The following is an 18,228-nucleotide window of genomic DNA, read 5'->3' as shown; positions in this document are numbered from 1 at the left end:
ATGCAAAACATTAAATAGATCATGACTGAGGGGCGTCCCCAAATGATCTCCAAGGAAATGAGATGTGCCAATGCTGATGCATCTATATATAATATACATTTGACCTACCACTAGTGGTACCCCTTAAACTGACCTAATCACAAACTAATACATGTAAACTAAGCAAAAGTTTCAAAGTTAATAGACCATGACTGAGGGGGGCAGGGCCAAATAATCTCCATGGAAATGAGATGTGCCAATGCTAATACAACTGCATACCAAATATCATTGACTAACCACTAGCAGTTCCCATAAACTGACCTAATCACAAACTTATACATTGTTGACACCGCTGAAGCCGCCAACGCCGTCGGAAACAGTATAACCCCACCAAATTCCATATGTGCCTGTCTCAAGTCAGGAGCCTGTCAGGGATTTTCATTGGTAGCCTAAAATCAATTTCTTTTTGTTTTCTAATAAATCAGGATGTTGGTTTTACACATTTTGTTATGTCAGAGTCATTCATAGATGGCTATACAGTATGGGTTTTGCTCATTTGGTCTCTGGTGGATAGTTGTCTCATTGGCAATCAAACCACATCTTATTTCATATAGAAAATTTGGATAACTTTAAAGTTTTTATTTCACCTGCCTTATTTTAAAGATCATGTTTTTTATCTTATCACTTACCAAAAGCAAAGAGAAAAAGGCCAGTGTACATGATACTTGCTGTGTATGCAAAAGCCATAATAATAAAGGCTGGTATAAGTAAAGTCATTCCCTGTAATAAAAAGATCAAGCAATCAATTACATCATTCCCTGTAATAAAAATATCAAGCAATCAATTACATCATTCCCTGTAATAAAAATATCAAGCAATCAATTACATCATTCCCTGTAATAAAAATATCAAACGATCAATTACTGTAAATTCAGAAATTATTGCGTGCATTTATTATTGCGAATTTTCTAGAATGGACTAAAATGCGAGATTTATTATTGCGATTTCAGGATAATCTGCATGCAGTTATATGTATCAGATATAAGAATGCGAGTTCTTTTTATTGCGATACTCATTCAGTCGCATTATTCGCATTAATAAAAACCTCGCATTAATTTCTGAATTTACAGTACATCATTCCCTGTAATAAAAATATCAAACCATCAACTACATCATTCCCTGTAATAAAAGTGTCGAACATCCAAAACTACTAAGAAAACTCTACTTATTATAATGTGTGCAAAACACTGCTAACAGTTTTCAACCAGAGAATATGTGGGCCTCCTTGAAGCTTTCTTTCTGAAAACAAAAACATTTGAAACCTCACTCTGGGTCTTAAATAAAAACTTATTGTTTGCTAGAAATGATACATATTCTTTATATTCCTAAAAATCAATAGAAAACGATCAAATACCCACAGGCGTGTCTCCTCTTTAATATGTTGGACCTGGATTATATTACTTTATGCTCTCTCATCCCAGGTAGTATGTCATGGTGTGTAATTTGGCTTAAATTTTTGTTAGCGTTATACTGTGTAAAAAATATGTTTTATATATAGAAAGAATAATTTTTACTTATGTTGTGGGATGTTTTTGATGTCACAGTTTGCTCAAAGTAATTTGTTTTGTAATATTTATATATAGTTATTAGTATGTCATTAGGGGAGAAATCTGTTTGCGCCACCACTCATTTGTGCCAATGCTACGTTTGCACCACTACTTTTCAAAATACCTAGAATTACTTGCACCAAAAATAAAGTATTCGATTATGCCAATTTTATTTAAAAAATAAATTGCTTCGCCGAGCGCAGCTGGATACCACCGCAGAGGTCCAACCCTGAACAGTTGGGGCAAAAATGGACACAATATTCACGCTTGATACAGGTCTGAATTTGGATTGTAATTAAATATTTGACACATAATAGGTTTCTGACACAGAATAACTGTAGTCAAAGAACTTAGAATTGGTTTATAGGATTTGAATTTATATTCAATTTTTTGCTTTTGTGGCAATACACTATGCTGTTGCGTATTGACCTCCCCCCCCCCCCCCCAAATCTTGAGAAAAAAAATGTCCCCTCCCCCCCCCCCCCCAATTTTTTTACCCCCCCCTTTTCCAAAAAAAAATTTCTTTCCCTCATGACATGGTCATAATCTCAATTCAAATTTCCAATGGAGTTTGCAACCATAATTACCCATTTAAATACATGTACATCATAAAAGTCTTAAAATAGAAAATGACATACATAATCATGGCTAAAATTAATTTACCTTAATCAGCATTTTTAAAATTATTAAAATAGTTTTTTTTTTAGTCATGTTAGTGTAATCAAACTTTATACATATAATTAACCATTTCTGTTTAAAGAGAATTAACTCAATCACATTAAAAATACCACTTTTGGATATTAAAAAGAGCGATAACTCAACAAGGAGAAAAGCTAAAATCGTGAAAATTGAACTTGACCTTCATTTAGTCACAGGTAACAACAAATCTAAATTTGACCCGTCCGCCCGCCCGCCGTACATCCCCAAATCAATAACTGATATTTCCTTAAAAAATCCAGTTAAAAATGGAAGAAAGGGGTATAAATCATCACTTAAACTTCCTCTGGTAAAGTTAACGTCAGTGTTTTTTTATCTATTCTTTTTAGTTTCATTTTGCTCATGTGTCTCCCAACTTATTAAAGTGGATAAACATCATTTAGCTTTAAAAATTGTGAATTTGAGTGTTCTTGATTAAGGTTAATCCAGAGGAGCTTTGTGGTCCATCAAATTTATAAAGCGTTATTTTAATTTTCTAGCACTGGGTCTATAAGGCTGTTAGTGGACTGCAGACTTTGTGTTTTCTGTGTTTTTGTTTTTGCTGATTCAATGAGTCAAGCCCTTTTCAAACTGGTTTTTACAGTTTTTTTCTGATGTTGTGCTGTTACATCACTGTTCTAGGTTTAGAAGGACAACGGGACATGCTTAACCCCACCATATTCTTTATGTGCCTGTCCTTAGACAGGAAGGATTCTGTAATTTAGTGGTTGTCATTGGTTACTGTCTGTAATATTTGTTTTTTGTTTTTAGCATAAATAAGGCCACAACATTTTGTCACACCAGGGCCCTTTATTGCTTAATATAGAGTATGGATTCTGCTCATTGTTGAAGGCCATAAGGTGACCTATAGTTGTTTACATTCTCACCCTTTGGTCTCTGGTGGATAGTTGCCTCATTTGTAATCATACCAAATTTCCTTATTTTTATATTTTTACACTTATTCAAGTGCATCCTTGTGCATATTAAATCTTTACCATTGTTGCAGTTCTGACTTCTGTTCCAGACTTGATTTTTCTTACATAACCACCTGAAACAATACAAATTTATTTTAAAATGCAATCAAATAGATGTGATTGAAAACACATTGCATTTGCACAAACCTTTAAATAAAGACTTCATGAAAAATATACCACTTATCTTGCATTCAAACGTTATGTGAAAAAAAAGAGAGTATGATGATTTGGCAATTGAAATAGAACAGCATAAATCCTTTTTATGCATTGATAATAGTTAATTCAAAATAACTGGCATTTAAAGTAACAAAGCTTTGTATATCTTATTTACCAGTTGTAAAAATAGACAAAATACATGTATTTATAACCTATGTTTCATTGCTGTTGTTGTCTCCTGAAACATCTTTACATTTCCTGTATACCATAAATATATTTCATGAAGCTTCTAAACAATACATTAACTAACAAAATGTACATAGCATGTGAACTATTTGGTCATAACTTAAATATTTTTTAATACTTGGATTAGTTTTTTTTATTACATTAATTTTTAGTGTAAAATAAGGTAGAAAATTCTATTTGATGAAATTTCATTGACAATATCAGGACAACACTTATGTTGTATGACATCAGAGGATTAAAATTGAAGGATTAATCTCAAGGTAAAATATCCATTTCTATTTGACTGAGAAATCATAGTATTTCATTGCAACAAATTTAATATTTCTTTTCTCTTTGTTTGGTGATTAAACAGTGTATTCTATAACATGTTTCCCAGTCAACACCAATGGTACTGCCCAGTACTGCTAATTGTATTTAAAAAATATACACAATGATCTACATTTGTTTCAAGGAGGCATAACTCTAGAATGGTTAAAGTGATGCCACTAAAATTCAAACTTGATCTGTGTTTTGAGGTAATAAGCATTGTGTATACGTTTCATAACATTTGGTTGAGGCAAACTTAAGTTAGAGAACAGAAACTAAATATTTTGCAATTTTTCCATTTATAAAGGAGCATAACTCTAGAAAGGTTAAAGTGACGCCACCAAAATTCATACTTGATCTGTGTTTTGTGGTAATAAGCATTGTGTATAAGTTTCATAACATTTGGTTGAGGCAAACTCTCGTTAGAGAACGGAAACCAATTTTGTCCGTAGGTACGTACGTACGTACAGACGGACAAGAGTAAAACTTAATGCCCCCACCGCTACGGCGGGGGCATAAAAAGAAACGAAGAATAACAATATGTCATCCCAACTCCGTTGAGATAGCCATAATAACTAGATTTGTAATTGCTAGCAATAACGGATGGCACCCTCGTTCCCCCATTGCCAGAGTAACGGCAGCCACTTTGAAAATTCCAAAGTCAAAGAGGAAATCTACAGATGCCAATTAACATTATTGTAAAGTTAAATTGAGTTTGGAGCATTTTTGAAATTTTTGAAATTTTTGCTGTTTCCATGGTAACGGCAGCCATTTTGGAAATTCCAAAGTCAAATGGGACATCTGCATATGCTAGTCAATATTTGTGTGAAGTTTCATTAACTTTGAAGCATATTGATTTTTTGGATATTTCTGCTGTTTCCATGACAACAGCAGCCATCTTGGATATGCCAACCCTTATTTGCACTTCTGCACATGGTGGTTAACATTCTGGTTTAGTTCCATTAGGATTGGTCCATACAATTCCGAGAAAACGTCTGGACAAAAAAAGTGGAAGAAAATTAATAAAGAAAAAGAAACGTAGAATAACAATATGTCACCCCAACTCCGTTGAGGGTGCCATAATAATAATAAGAAAAAAAAGAAACGTAGAATAACAATATGTCACCCCAACTCCGTTGAGGGTGCCATAATAATAATAATAATACAGAAAAAGAAACAGAGGAAAAGCAATATGTCACCCAACATTGTCGATCGGGTGACATAATAATAATAGGGAAAAAGAAACAGAGGAAAAGCAATATGTCACCCGACATTGTCGATCGGGTGACATAATAAGAACTGAGCAAAAACAATAAGTCTTCCCAAACTTTGTTTGGGAGACTTAATTAATATACCAAACCTCTTCATTTATCTTATTTACTAATCTGTCAGAAATGTATTTTCAGAAAAGATGTGGATTATTACCTTGAACAAACGTCATCACAGCTCCTATAAAGAAAAACATCTTCCCCTGCTGCATACTGAAAATTGAAAAATACTTATCTTTTACATTCAGCATAAAATAAGTTATTTGACTGAATTTGGATTAAATGTTGGTATTTGTAAGACTTTGAAAAAAATGATGTTTTATTCATTTATATAAATCAAAGAGATACTGTGTATATATCATTGAGAAAACAAACTAACAAGAATTTTAATAAGATTAAACATCTACACATCATCAATCTGTCTTTAGCCAAAAGCCACAAAGCAAGCCTTAAAACAAGTTCATAAGTAACTTTTTCCAGGATTATTCAGTTAAGATCATACAAAATCAAGAATTACTGGAAGTTGTGTATTCTGAAGCAAAAAAAACAACAAGCCCAGGGGTCAATACATTTAAGTAAAAATATAGATTATCCATGTAAATATTATCAGAAGTCCATTACTAGAGGAAGTGTGCAACCCGCTATATAGTACGGCGACCACGTTGTCCCCGTACTTCTAAATGTGATTGAAACGGGATTTGAGCGAGATTGCTATTAAAAGTAACAAAAATCAATGGCCAAAATTTTTGCGCTGCATTCTGGGTAGAGATAATTTATGTAGAACACCCCGTGAATTAATTAACGCACTGTCGCATTGAAAGATAGAACATGGATATGATAATTAAAAGCTGATGGTGTTTTTTATACGACGTTTATAATGGCTGATTTTAATGAATATGTATCTAAAAAAGTTTTACAAGAGCTACACATTGTAAATTTTGAGAAAAGAAACTCTTTGTTTTTAAGTTTTCATGGAAATTCAACATCAGACTTATAAATGATAGTTACTAAAATTACTGATGTTTATGATCAACTGCGAGCAGAAAGAAACAGTTACGAAGCCTTCATTTTAATTATCATCAGTCATGTGGTAAATTGTTGCTGACAATAACGACAAAAATGATTTTAATCAGATATTTAACTTTTATGTCCACTGTGTTTTTGACTTTCATCAAGAAAAAGAACTGGAAAACAACAGACAATCTACAGAAAAAACTTACATCAACTTCGCCAGTAGGATTGATGAAACTGGAAGAGGTCTATTAGCATTTGGAGGAGGAACAATCATGGTGAAATATGGAAAGTTAAGTGGCAAAAGAAGAAGATACAGTTTCATTAATTCATATTCATATCATAATGTTTTTTTTATATTTTTTGGCGTTATTATTAGAAAAAAATGCATTTTTCTGCACTTATTTCAATCTTTATCTAGTTCCCGCGGGCATTGTACTCTCAAAATGGATAGGGAATTGTCCTCTTAATAATTGCGATTCAAATTCTTACATCTTGCTGTACGGATCTCACTGTGTATGATTTTATACGTATAACATGCGAAACTAACAAGTTCGTGGGATTCTTATGGTATTCAGATTTCAATAATACGAAATATTTTTATTGGTATTTCCTATCATGGAAGTATTATATTGACGAACCTTTAAACAGGTACTCAGGTCAAAGAGATCCTACTGTTTGTTAATTACTATAACGATAATTACCGCTGTGTTCTAAGTACATTGATGCTCATTTTACCGGTACATGTTTATATCTAAATCCCTTTTTCCTACCGAAGGTTGGTGGTTCTCTCTGGCCACTCCGGCTTCCTCTACCAATAAAACTGACCGCCACGAAATAGCACAATAGTGCTGAAAAGTGGCGTTAAACACTAATCAATCAGTTAACTAAATCCTTGTTTATTATAGATGTTATCTAATCTTGTGCATTAAAACTATACAAAAAAGTTGTATGCTGTAAAATTTTAATCTTGGATAGTATGAGGTTACAATTAAACTCTGAAAAGTATAAATGAACTAAAACTAAAAAAACATACAAGACTAACAAAGGCCAGAGGTTCCTGACTTGGGACAGGCGCATAAATGCGGCGGGGTTAAACATGTTTTGTGAGTATTGCACAGTGTACTTGAATCTTTGTTGGTTTTATTCATTTTCACATACTGATAATTATTCAAAAACTGAAGGAGATTAATTAGCACTTATCTGTTTTATGATAATATTTTTACCCATAGTTATAAAACGAGATTTGGGAGGACACCCTATGGCGCTTTCCACTGATAATGGGGACATCTTGATCGCCTTACTATATAGCACAGCTTGCACACTTCTGATATAATATATGCAAAAGTGAATCTTACATGTTGTATGGAAGTTAAGTCATTAATGCAAATTATGAAATTCAATTCTAACTCAGCTTTAATCACTGTTATAAAGAAACTGTCTCATGTTTTCGTAATTTTGATGGAATAATGCAAATGTTGGAATTAAAATGGCAATCGCTGAAAACTTATCAAACTGCATACCAAATATCATTGACTTAATATTAGTAAATCAATTTTTTTTAGGTTTTTCAATTTTGGCATTGAGAAGGAATATTTGAAAATATCTACATGCAATTTTGTCAAATAATATGGTTGTGGATGCATTGCATCCTGCCATTGCAATTGTTATGATTTATTTCTAAAATATATAGCTAGCTTAATGATTTGTTCACTATACACTTTGTCAAATTTGTGTCTGCATGAGATTGAGAAACATGTAAACTGAAGCATAATGGATAATTCCCTTTTTAAACAAGGAATTATTTGCATCTGAAATAAATCTGAATGAAATGTATGATGAAAACTTACACAATTTAGGAGGGTTAACCATCCATGCATGGTTAGGGGGATTAGCTAGTTCATACTGAAATATGAGTGAAAGTAGAATTAACCTTAGCCATGCATGCATGGTTAACCCTATTTAGTTGGGTTAGTTTTCATCTAACATTTGTTAACAATTTTCCAGAAATCAAAATTATTCCAGAATCAAATAATTCCTTGTTTTTGGTAATTTTCCTTGTACAATGAGTGTTGTAAGACTATCAGCAAACAGAAAGTGGCTGCACAGCAGATGCAAAATTGCTTACATGCTACAACGCCACCTTATCTAGCTGCAGACCAAATATAAATACCATTCCCTATCATAGAAGCCAAGAATTTACCTATCATAATGTAATCTGTTATGAGTAAGGAATGTCAATGTAAATTCTAGTCCAGAGTAAAAAAAAAGGTACAGGAAGTATATTACACCAATTCTCTGCATTGTTTGATTATCTGAAAGGAGAAAAAAAATATATGTAATTGTTTATACATGTATACATAAATTGATTAAAAAATACTGACATTGGATTTTATTTGTTACCTGTATATAATAACATATGAAAAACTGTGAAATTTTCTTAGCTATCAAAATCGTCAACCCTGGCCATGTTTTGTCTAAAAAATAAGTACAGTATGTTCCTACTTTTCTTTCCAGAGAACATTATCATTACTCTGGAGTAAAATACCCTGTGCAATTTTATTACTGTGTAATATAATATTCTATACTAAGAGTAGAAACTGGAACAGTAGACATTTAGAACCAATGAAATATAAAGATACTTAACCTAACAGAGAATGATATTTAAAGTACATAGTAATGACTACAATGATATACATCCCCATACTCATGATAAATTAGACAATATATCAACAAGAGGCTGTCAGAGTGACAGCAAACCAGATTTTCCTGCAGAGGTCATACCCAGAACAGTTGAGCAAGTATGGATACAACATTTAAGCTTAAAACAGCTCTGAATTTGGATTGTGATTGAATACTTGACACAGCATAGGTTTGTGACACAAAATGAATGTGGTCAAAGAACTGAAAAATTTGAAATCGGACATTTACCTATTATGGTCCAATATCCAAAATCTAAGTAAATTGTTAGAATCAGCATATCAAAGAACCCCAAGAATTCAATTTTTGATGAAATCAAACAAAAGTTTAATTTAGGACCCTTTGGACCTCAATGTGGTATTATCTAATTAATAATGAAAATAAATACAGGTTTAGATTCAGCATTTCAAAGAACCTTATATATATTCAATTTATGTTGAAATCAAGCACAGTTAAATTTTGGACCCCGATTTGGACCAACTTGAAAACTGGGCCCAAAATCAGAAATCTAAATATATGTTTATTAATAGACAATATTAGGTCCGAGGACACAGTTATTGTCCTTAGATTTTCGTTGTCTACAAATATAGTCCCTAGTGTGGACAGTATATAACTTGCAAATTTTTTTCATACACTTTCCAAATTTATTTCTTAATATTTTATGCATGAAATATTAAGTAAGGGGATGAAATTACATGTTAAAAAAATTTGGGTGCTGAATCTTTATGTTAAGTAGTGATTTGGTCCAGTTAAAAAAGGTCAAAAACTAGTATGTCTGAAGCTGTCAAACTGAATTTTAGACCCCCTTAACATAGAATTGTCAATATTTCGAGTTAGAGCTGGTAGACTTTTCTATAATTTTGATATTATTTGTCCCAATAGTAGTACACTACACTGTAAAAATCATTTTGAGATAGAGCTGGTGCAATTTTTTTAATTTGACTTTATTGTCTAAAAGAAATGCACTACGAAATAACTGTGTTCTGGAGCCTAAGAGATGAATTCAGGAAATGTAGATTCTGTACTTTAGCAACGTCCCTGAATGGTTTGCTGGTTTCAATTTGTCAATGCTTTGATATTTGTGTTTCTATGATTAATTCAAATTCTATTAACCATTTGTGAACTCTGAATATAGAGAAAAGTAGATTATCACAGAAAAAATGTGCAAAATGTGTTGTATTTAGGCCCTGGTCGAACGGCCTGTTTAATGTATGTGAAATGTGAAGAGCTTTGTACATATAATGTGTAGTCCATCATAAATATTTCACTAAATCTGTAAAAAAGCACTTGACAATGATCTGTGCACCTTATCCATTTTATATACTACCTTTATTTTCTTCTGTAGGATAGTATGTGGTTCAAATATATGTCAGTTGAGACTAAAACTACATGCAAGTTTTCCATTGAAAAGTGAAACAAGAGGCTGTCAGAGTGACAGCAAACCAGATTTTCCTGCAGAGGTCGAACCCTGAACAGTTGAGCAAGTATGGACACTACATTTAAGCTTAAAACAGCTCTGAATTTGGATTTTGATTGAATATTTGACACAGCATAGGTTTGTGACACAAAATGAATGTGGTCAAAGAACTGAAATATTTGAAATTGGACATTCAGCATTCCAAAGAACCCCATAAATTCAATTTTTGTTGAATCAAACAAAGTTTAATTTTGGACCCTGATTTGGACCAACTTGAAAACTGGGCCCAAAAATCTAATATTTAAATACAGGTTTAGATTCAGCCTTTGAAAGAACCCTATATATATTTAATTTATGTTGAAATGAAACCACAGGTTAATTTTATCCATAATCTTTTCTGTGCAAAGGGAAATAACTAAAACTGGATAAATAGTTCTCTAAAATAAGATATGATGCAATTTTTCAAATTATAATCAATAATATAATAACAACAACCAGTGATGACTAAGTTCTCTAAAATTAGATAAGATTTAACACTCAAACATTGTTAGAATCAGCATATCAAAGAACCAAAGAATTCAATTTTTGATGAAATTAAACAAAAGTTTTTTTGGCCCCTAATTTCTAAACTGTTAGGACTGTAACCCCCAAAATCAACCCCAACCTTCCTTTTGTGGTTATAAACCTTTTGTTTAAATTTCATAGATTTCTATTTACATTTACTAAAGTTATTGTCCGGAAACCAAATGTCTTCGGACGACGACGACAACGATGTGATACCAATATACGATAAAATTAATATTGGTCTTAAAAATATTTACTGTTAAAAAATTGTAAAACAATAAATGAGTTAACCAATTTAAAATCAGTGCCCATTAATGTGAAATAGAAAAGGGAAGACACAAAGGAATACCCCCAGACAAAAGAATTTGTAAATTATGTAACAATGACCTTGTTGAGGATGAAATTCATTTTCTTCTTCAATGTCCATCACGTAGAACTGAAAGGTCCAGTTTACTTTTAGATTTATCTTCGAAATTTTCTAATTTTAAATTTTTAAATGATGAATCAAAATTTATATGGTTAAAGTCAAACGAAGATCCAATAGTTAATAATATAATGATAAAATTGACAGATAGTTTACTGAAGACAAGAAGAGCAAAATTAAGTAATAAGACATGAGTGGCCCACCAGCTCTTCCTCCAATAATACAATTGTACTGATTGTGATCACTCACTCATTATCTTTGGGAATACAGTGTTTGTTGTCTCCCTTTTCCTATATAGTTTTAGTTGATTGTAATTTTTCAATAAAAAAAATCAGCACAAACATTTGTACACTTCAATTTAAACTGTAATTGTTCTGCTCATCGGGGCGTCTTGATTGACATATACAAATTTTGTTGTTGTTATCTTAGGAACCAGTAGACAAACAAAACACAGTATCTATGAATATTTTAAATATCCACAACTGAGCAATTTATTCTATATGTATTGATACATAAATATAAATATTGTTTACCTTTTTGTGACATATTTGTTACAGATGAAAACTTGAACAATGAAACTGGGTTAATCAAATGTGCTTTTTCTTGCCATCCATTGGCTATAGATTTTGCCTGAAAAATAAATAAGTGTAAATTTTGACAACCTTCTGCCCAAAATAAGCAATTACACCAAATATGTGCTGTATAAAGATAGAGAAACCTTGATAAATGTGCATGATTACTCTATCTTGTTAATATAAATATTTTAAATAGTTGGAAACACTCCTTATAGAAAAAAGACAACCATTTTATAACTAGAGGCTCTAAAGAGCCTGTGTGGCTCACCTAGGTCTATGCGCATCTTAATCAATGGACATGTCTCTCCAACTATTTAAACTAGAATATTACTCTTCTTTTTTTCTGTTTACAGTTTCTCTCTATCTTCTCTATTTTTTACCCAAAACACAAACAAATGTTAAAATCGTCATTTAAGGGAAATCCTATAAGCAGATTTGTTGATTGATTGTTTGGTGTTTAGCGCCACTTTCAGCAATATTAGCTATTTCATGGCAGTCAGTTTCTACTTGTGGGGGAAGCCAGAGCCCAGAAAAAACCACTGACCTTCGGCAGGAAAACTGACAATCTTTGATGATTTAGATTTGAGTTGAGAGCACCTGCCACGGCAGGGTTCGAACTCACAACCAGTGTTGACAAACTAGTGATACAGTAGTTAAACTACTTTGACCACTCTGCCATGGAGGTCCCCCTATAAGAAGACAACTGACAAATTCATCTGCATGTTAGCTGACCTATTTGCAAAACTTGTCTTGCTGCTCATTTTTGTTTCTATCCATCTATAATAGTTTTTAAAATAATAGGAAAAAACTACCAAAAAATGGTAAAAATCATCATTTTAGGGAGATAACTCCTATTAGGAGACAACTGATGATTTCTGCAATTTTACTGATCAATGGTTTTCAAGATATTTAAAAACTTGCATGTTACCCCTATTTTTCGATTTTTAGCCATGTTGGCCATGTTGATTGACAGACAGGGTCATCATGCACATTTTTTTTGCAAGAATTAAATGGAATCTTGTAGAGGGCATTTAATCAGATGTCTATGAAACTGCCCTGCAGGATAAAACTAATGTAGGAGAATATCCTTTGTAGTACATAAATTGCCTTTAACTAAATGTTTTAAGTCCCATAACTCTGGAATGACAAAGCATAAAATATTCAAAATTCATAAGTAGCTTATCAAAAAAATTGTGGAAAGTCGCAATTAATAATCTGAACAAACTCAAGTAAGTGCACAACATGTGCACAATTGATAGTTTGAGTCCATTTATTCTGGGACAACAATCCACAAAACTTTCAAATTTGAATGGAAGCTTGGCTTTCATATGTTTGGGTTTGAGTCCACCCCATGAAGGTAAATCAAGAAAAGTGCTTCAGAAGCACAAAGTTAAAAGTGTTATTTCATTTACTATAATCAATCTCCTCAACAGTGTATGTAAAGTTTCCAATTAATCAATCCAAGCATACACCAGCTAGAGAAGGATATTTGAAATTATGTGTGAAGGGATGAACAGTGAATGGACAGATGAACCAAAAGAGGGACAATAGTATACCATAATAAGTCCTGTCAATTTCAAATGTATAAGGTATTACAAGCTTAAGTTCATGACTTTACAACAGATTCTATCAGTTTGCAGAAATTACACCTAAAGACATCTTATTCATTCATTGACAAGCATTTGCAATGACTTTACATTTACATGTTTTATGTCTAAGCTATCAACTACAATAATTTTGTATTAATATTCTTCTTAATTAAAAATTTTGAGAAATGTACCTAAATGGTGCATGGTGCATATAGGCTTTAATTTCTAAAATCATATTGTGACCTTGTCATGATATTTACCATTGATGATGATGATGGATTGGTGTTTAACGTCCAGTGGCAATTATCACATGACTATCGAGACGAGAACATGTTAATGTTATATAAAAATAAGGAGATGTGGTATGATTGCCAATGAGACACCTACCCACCCAAGTTCAAATGAAGTGGATGAAAGCAATTATAGGCAACCATACGGCCTTCAACAATGAGAAAAACTTATACTGTATAGTCGGTTATAAAAGGTTGAAAAATATGAAACAATTTAATTGCGAAAAATAACAACCTAATTCATAACAAAACAATTTACGAAAAATAAATATGACAGACATGAACCAATGATAACAACTGAACTACAGGCTCCTGACTTGAGACAGGCACATAAAGAATTTGGGTAGGTTTGTATACATAACATGTTAGTTCACAACTTAACAGTCTGCAGAAAGACAAGTCACCCTACTCTGGCACATTTTTCTGACTATGAGCTGACCAGTTTCTGTTTTCACTTCTAAATGACATGTGCTTAGTGATGAAGCATAAAAAAACTAATTTTCAATTATTTGATTAATCCTGTTGGTGATTAAACCATGAGAGTGCTACCAAGAGACCACTGAGGCTGTAGATATTTGAGATCCTACCTTGAAAAAAATACAGGCTCTACAAGGTCAAGCATTAGACAATTTGTAAAGCATATTTGAAGGAAAATTAAATTTCTGCAGTGCTTACAAATGTGTTACAAGCAGAAACATGCATAGATAATGGCATTTCTTCTTTGTAAAGATATTAAAAGGTTACAATAAGCATTGAAAAACGTGTCTTTTCACTTCAATTCTTACCCTTTTTTCAACTGGCAGTGTTTCTTGAAAAAATATGAAGACAAATAAAATATCAATCACAGCTAAAGATAAAGCAAAGAGAGCTGGCACTGTGTAAAATGCACCATGTTGATGTCTGGCCCATATTGAGAATCCTGCTCCTATTAATGGTCCAAATACAAAACCAATGGAAAAGGCTACACCAATTAAAGCCTGAAATATAACAAATAGGCATTAGACAGAATAATGCTTCAAATTGGCGGCAACTGTAAATTAGATTTCTTTACTCATTATAGTACCGTAAATTCAGAAATTATTGTGAGGTTTTTATTAATCAGGGACTGAGCTGCAAATTGCGATTTTTTATTTTATCTGGCAACAAAATACAGGTTTCTGGAGCCAAAAGATTCCTATGTTGATTTTCAGTTCTTGATTGCAACAGTAATAAAATCAATATAAAGGCATTTACAGGTAAATTTGTCATATGCTAGCACATGCCGATAATCTCTTACAACGGTAAACAAATAAACAAAGCAAGATAGTGTGAAATTGTAATTTTCAATAATAGGTAATGAATAGAGCATTACATTAAAAGTAATGAGCGCTGATTAATAAAAGGTTGATTCAAAATTTGAAAAGACCAAAACACAAACTTAATATTGGCCGATGAACCATGAAAATGAGTTCAAGGTCAGATGATGCCAGCCAGACAGACATGTACACCTTACAATTATTCCATATACCAAATATAGTTGATCTATTGGTTATAGTACTTGAAAATCAGACCAAAACACAACATGAGTGCACACGCCTGTTTTACTGACAATTAATTTTATGTTGAAAGTCTTAAATATAAAGGTTTTACTACAAGTAACACATAAACCTGACATTTATAAAGATCCATGACAATAAGGTCAAGGTCAGATGAAAACTGTCACACATACATGTACACCTTACAATTATTCCATACACCAAATATAGTTGACATATTGCTTATTGTAATTGAAAAACTGACCAAAACACAAAAACTTAATGTTAACCAATGAACCAAGAAAATGAGGTCAAGGTCATATGATACTGATTAGACAGACATGTACACCTTACAATCATCTCATACACCAATTATGGTTGACCTATTCTATTAGTATTTGAAAAACAGACCAAAACACAAAAACTTAACATTGACCATTGATTCATGAAAATGAGGTCAAGGTCAGATGACACCGGCTAGACAGACATGTACACCTTTCAATCATTCCATAAACCAAATATAGTTGACCTGCTGCTTATAGTACTTGAAAAACAGACCAAAACACAAATGCTTAACATTGACCAATGAACCATCAAAATAAGGTCAAGGTCAGATGACACCGGCTAGACAGACATGCACACCTTACAATCATTCCATACACCAAATATAACTGACCTATTACTTACAGCCCTTGAAAAACAGACCAAAACACAAAAAATTAACAATTACCAATCAACCATGAAAATGAGGTCAAGGTCAGATTAAACCTGCCAGTCTGACATGTACCCCTTACAATCATTCCATACACCACATATAGTTGACCTGTTGCTTGTAGTATCTGAAAAACGGACCTAATCACGTAACTTTAACCTTGATCACTGATCCATGAACTGAGGTCGAGGTCAGGTTAACCCTGTCTGACGGACATGAAGACGTTGCAATATACCAAATGTAGTTATCCTATTACTCATAAGTGAATTTTTTCAAGCAGTCACTGAACCATGAAAATGAGGTCAAGGACAATGGGCATATGACAGACAGAAACTTTGTAACATGAGGTATCTGCATACAAGGTATGAAGCATCCAGGTCTTCTACCTTCTGAAATGTAAAGCTTTATACAAATAGTTTAGGCCGCCACCACCGCCACCAGATAGTAATACCTATGTGTCGCATACTGCGACTTTCGTCGTAGGCGAGACAAAAAATTAACATTGACCAATGAACCATTGAAATGAGGACAAGGTCAGATGAAACCTGCCAGACTGACATGTACCCCTTACTATCATTCCATACACCACATATAAATTGACCTACTGCTTATAGTATCTGAGAAACGGAACTAATCATGTAACTTTAACCTTATTCACTGATCCACAAATGTGGTCGAGGTCAGATGAACCCTGTCTGACGGACATGTAGATGTTGCAAGGGATCCCTATACCAAATATAGTTATCCTATTACTAATAATAAGTGAAAAATTCACATGACAAAAAAAAACAAAACAAAAATTTTCAAGAACTATGGAGATATGACAGACTTAAAATTCTGAACATTATGTTTCAGTATACAAGATATGAAGCATCCAGGTCTTCTATCTTCTGAAATATAAATCTTTATACAAATAGTTAACATCACCACCGCCACTGCTGCTGGATAGTAATCACTACGTCTCACAATACTGCGACGTAAACTGTGACTTTGGTTGCAGGCGAGACAAAAACAAGACCCCATTCTCAAAAAAATGTCAATCATCAATTGGAGTTCAAACAATTGTACATAGATTACTTTCTGTGTGAATTTTAAAACAATTATTTCTTCTATTTAACTTTCAAATACCACACGACTGCTTGGGGTGATTTGTTTTCATATATGACATGACAGGAGATTAAAATATAATTCATAATGTTAATGGTGAAAAAATAAAGTAATTCTAATTCTTAAATTTTCTCACATACAACACTGGCGTCAAACAAAAACCTGTAAAAAGCATCTCACTTAACTTGTTTTTATTGCGAACCAAATGAAACTTTTGTCAGTTCTATAGTCCCATTGAAAAAATACAATAGCTATTGTTCTCTGTATAGTTTATTCACTGGGACCTTTAAATTTCTTCTAAGAGAAATCCATCACTCATTGAATAATTTACCTGAGTAAAAAACTTATCTTCTAAAAGATGAAAATACATGTTTTAATTCACAAAACATTATAATCCCTGACTTAATCGGACAATAAGAACAGATCATTTAGCTTGAACTGCTATATAAATGGTAATCACAAGCTACAGTTTTCTTTTGTTTAAATATAGTTTCTGTACTGTTATTTTCATTTAAAGATATGTTAAATGAAAGTTAAATAAATAACATTTTGTTAGTATACTGATGTTTTACACCATATTACAACAGTTTCAGAATATAAGCAAGGAGTTGGATCGAGAAACTAAATCTTATTGAATAACACTGGGTTTGTTTCTCTCTTATGATGCACTAGCCATTGCTATGAGCCATCGACGGAAAGTAGGACCACGGTATTAAAGGTAAATAAGTACACATTTATATAAATTTACCATTCCTTTGCCACGTTTTTCTTGGGGTAAAATATCAGCAACAATAGCAGTGGATAGACTGACGTTCCCTTTACTTAATCCTCCTATAATTCTAGCTATAACAAACAATGTAAAGTTGTGTGATACAGCCCACAATGCATAAGATCCTGCAACACCTGCCTGCAAAAATAAATTAAAAATCAATAATCCAGTTCTATCAACAAAATTAGAATTTTTATTTGCAGCTTTGACATGTTTTATCACTTCAAATATTACCCAGGTTCTTCTGGCTTCATACATATATTTCTACATTTTTAAAACAAGATAAGTATTTATAGAAAAAAAACCATATATTAAGCATGATGA

The 18,228-nt window shown here is 32.6% G+C and overlaps 1 protein-coding gene across 1 annotated transcript in view; it reads right to left on the bottom strand.

Annotated features, from left to right (window-relative positions):
• Positions 1-18,228, bottom strand: part of LOC127734998 (major facilitator superfamily domain-containing protein 10-like) — a 44,889-nt gene that overhangs the window by 7,388 nt on the left and 19,273 nt on the right. The window contains exons 5-11 of the mRNA XM_052245060.1: positions 17,884-18,042; positions 14,588-14,779; positions 11,882-11,978; positions 8,447-8,558; positions 5,390-5,445; positions 3,278-3,330; positions 669-759 (exon numbers count right to left, since the gene is read on the bottom strand). Of these exons, the coding sequence (XP_052101020.1) occupies positions 669-759; positions 3,278-3,330; positions 5,390-5,445; positions 8,447-8,558; positions 11,882-11,978; positions 14,588-14,779; positions 17,884-18,042 (760 nt within the window). The remainder of the gene's footprint in view (positions 1-668; positions 760-3,277; positions 3,331-5,389; positions 5,446-8,446; positions 8,559-11,881; positions 11,979-14,587; positions 14,780-17,883; positions 18,043-18,228) is intronic.

This window comes from Mytilus californianus, unplaced genomic scaffold, assembly GCF_021869535.1.
Source record: "Mytilus californianus isolate M0D057914Y unplaced genomic scaffold, xbMytCali1.0.p SCAF_3, whole genome shotgun sequence".
In the NCBI taxonomy this organism is placed as follows: Eukaryota; Metazoa; Mollusca; class Bivalvia; order Mytilida; family Mytilidae; genus Mytilus; species Mytilus californianus.
This window is presented reverse-complemented; position numbering and strand designations above follow the sequence as displayed.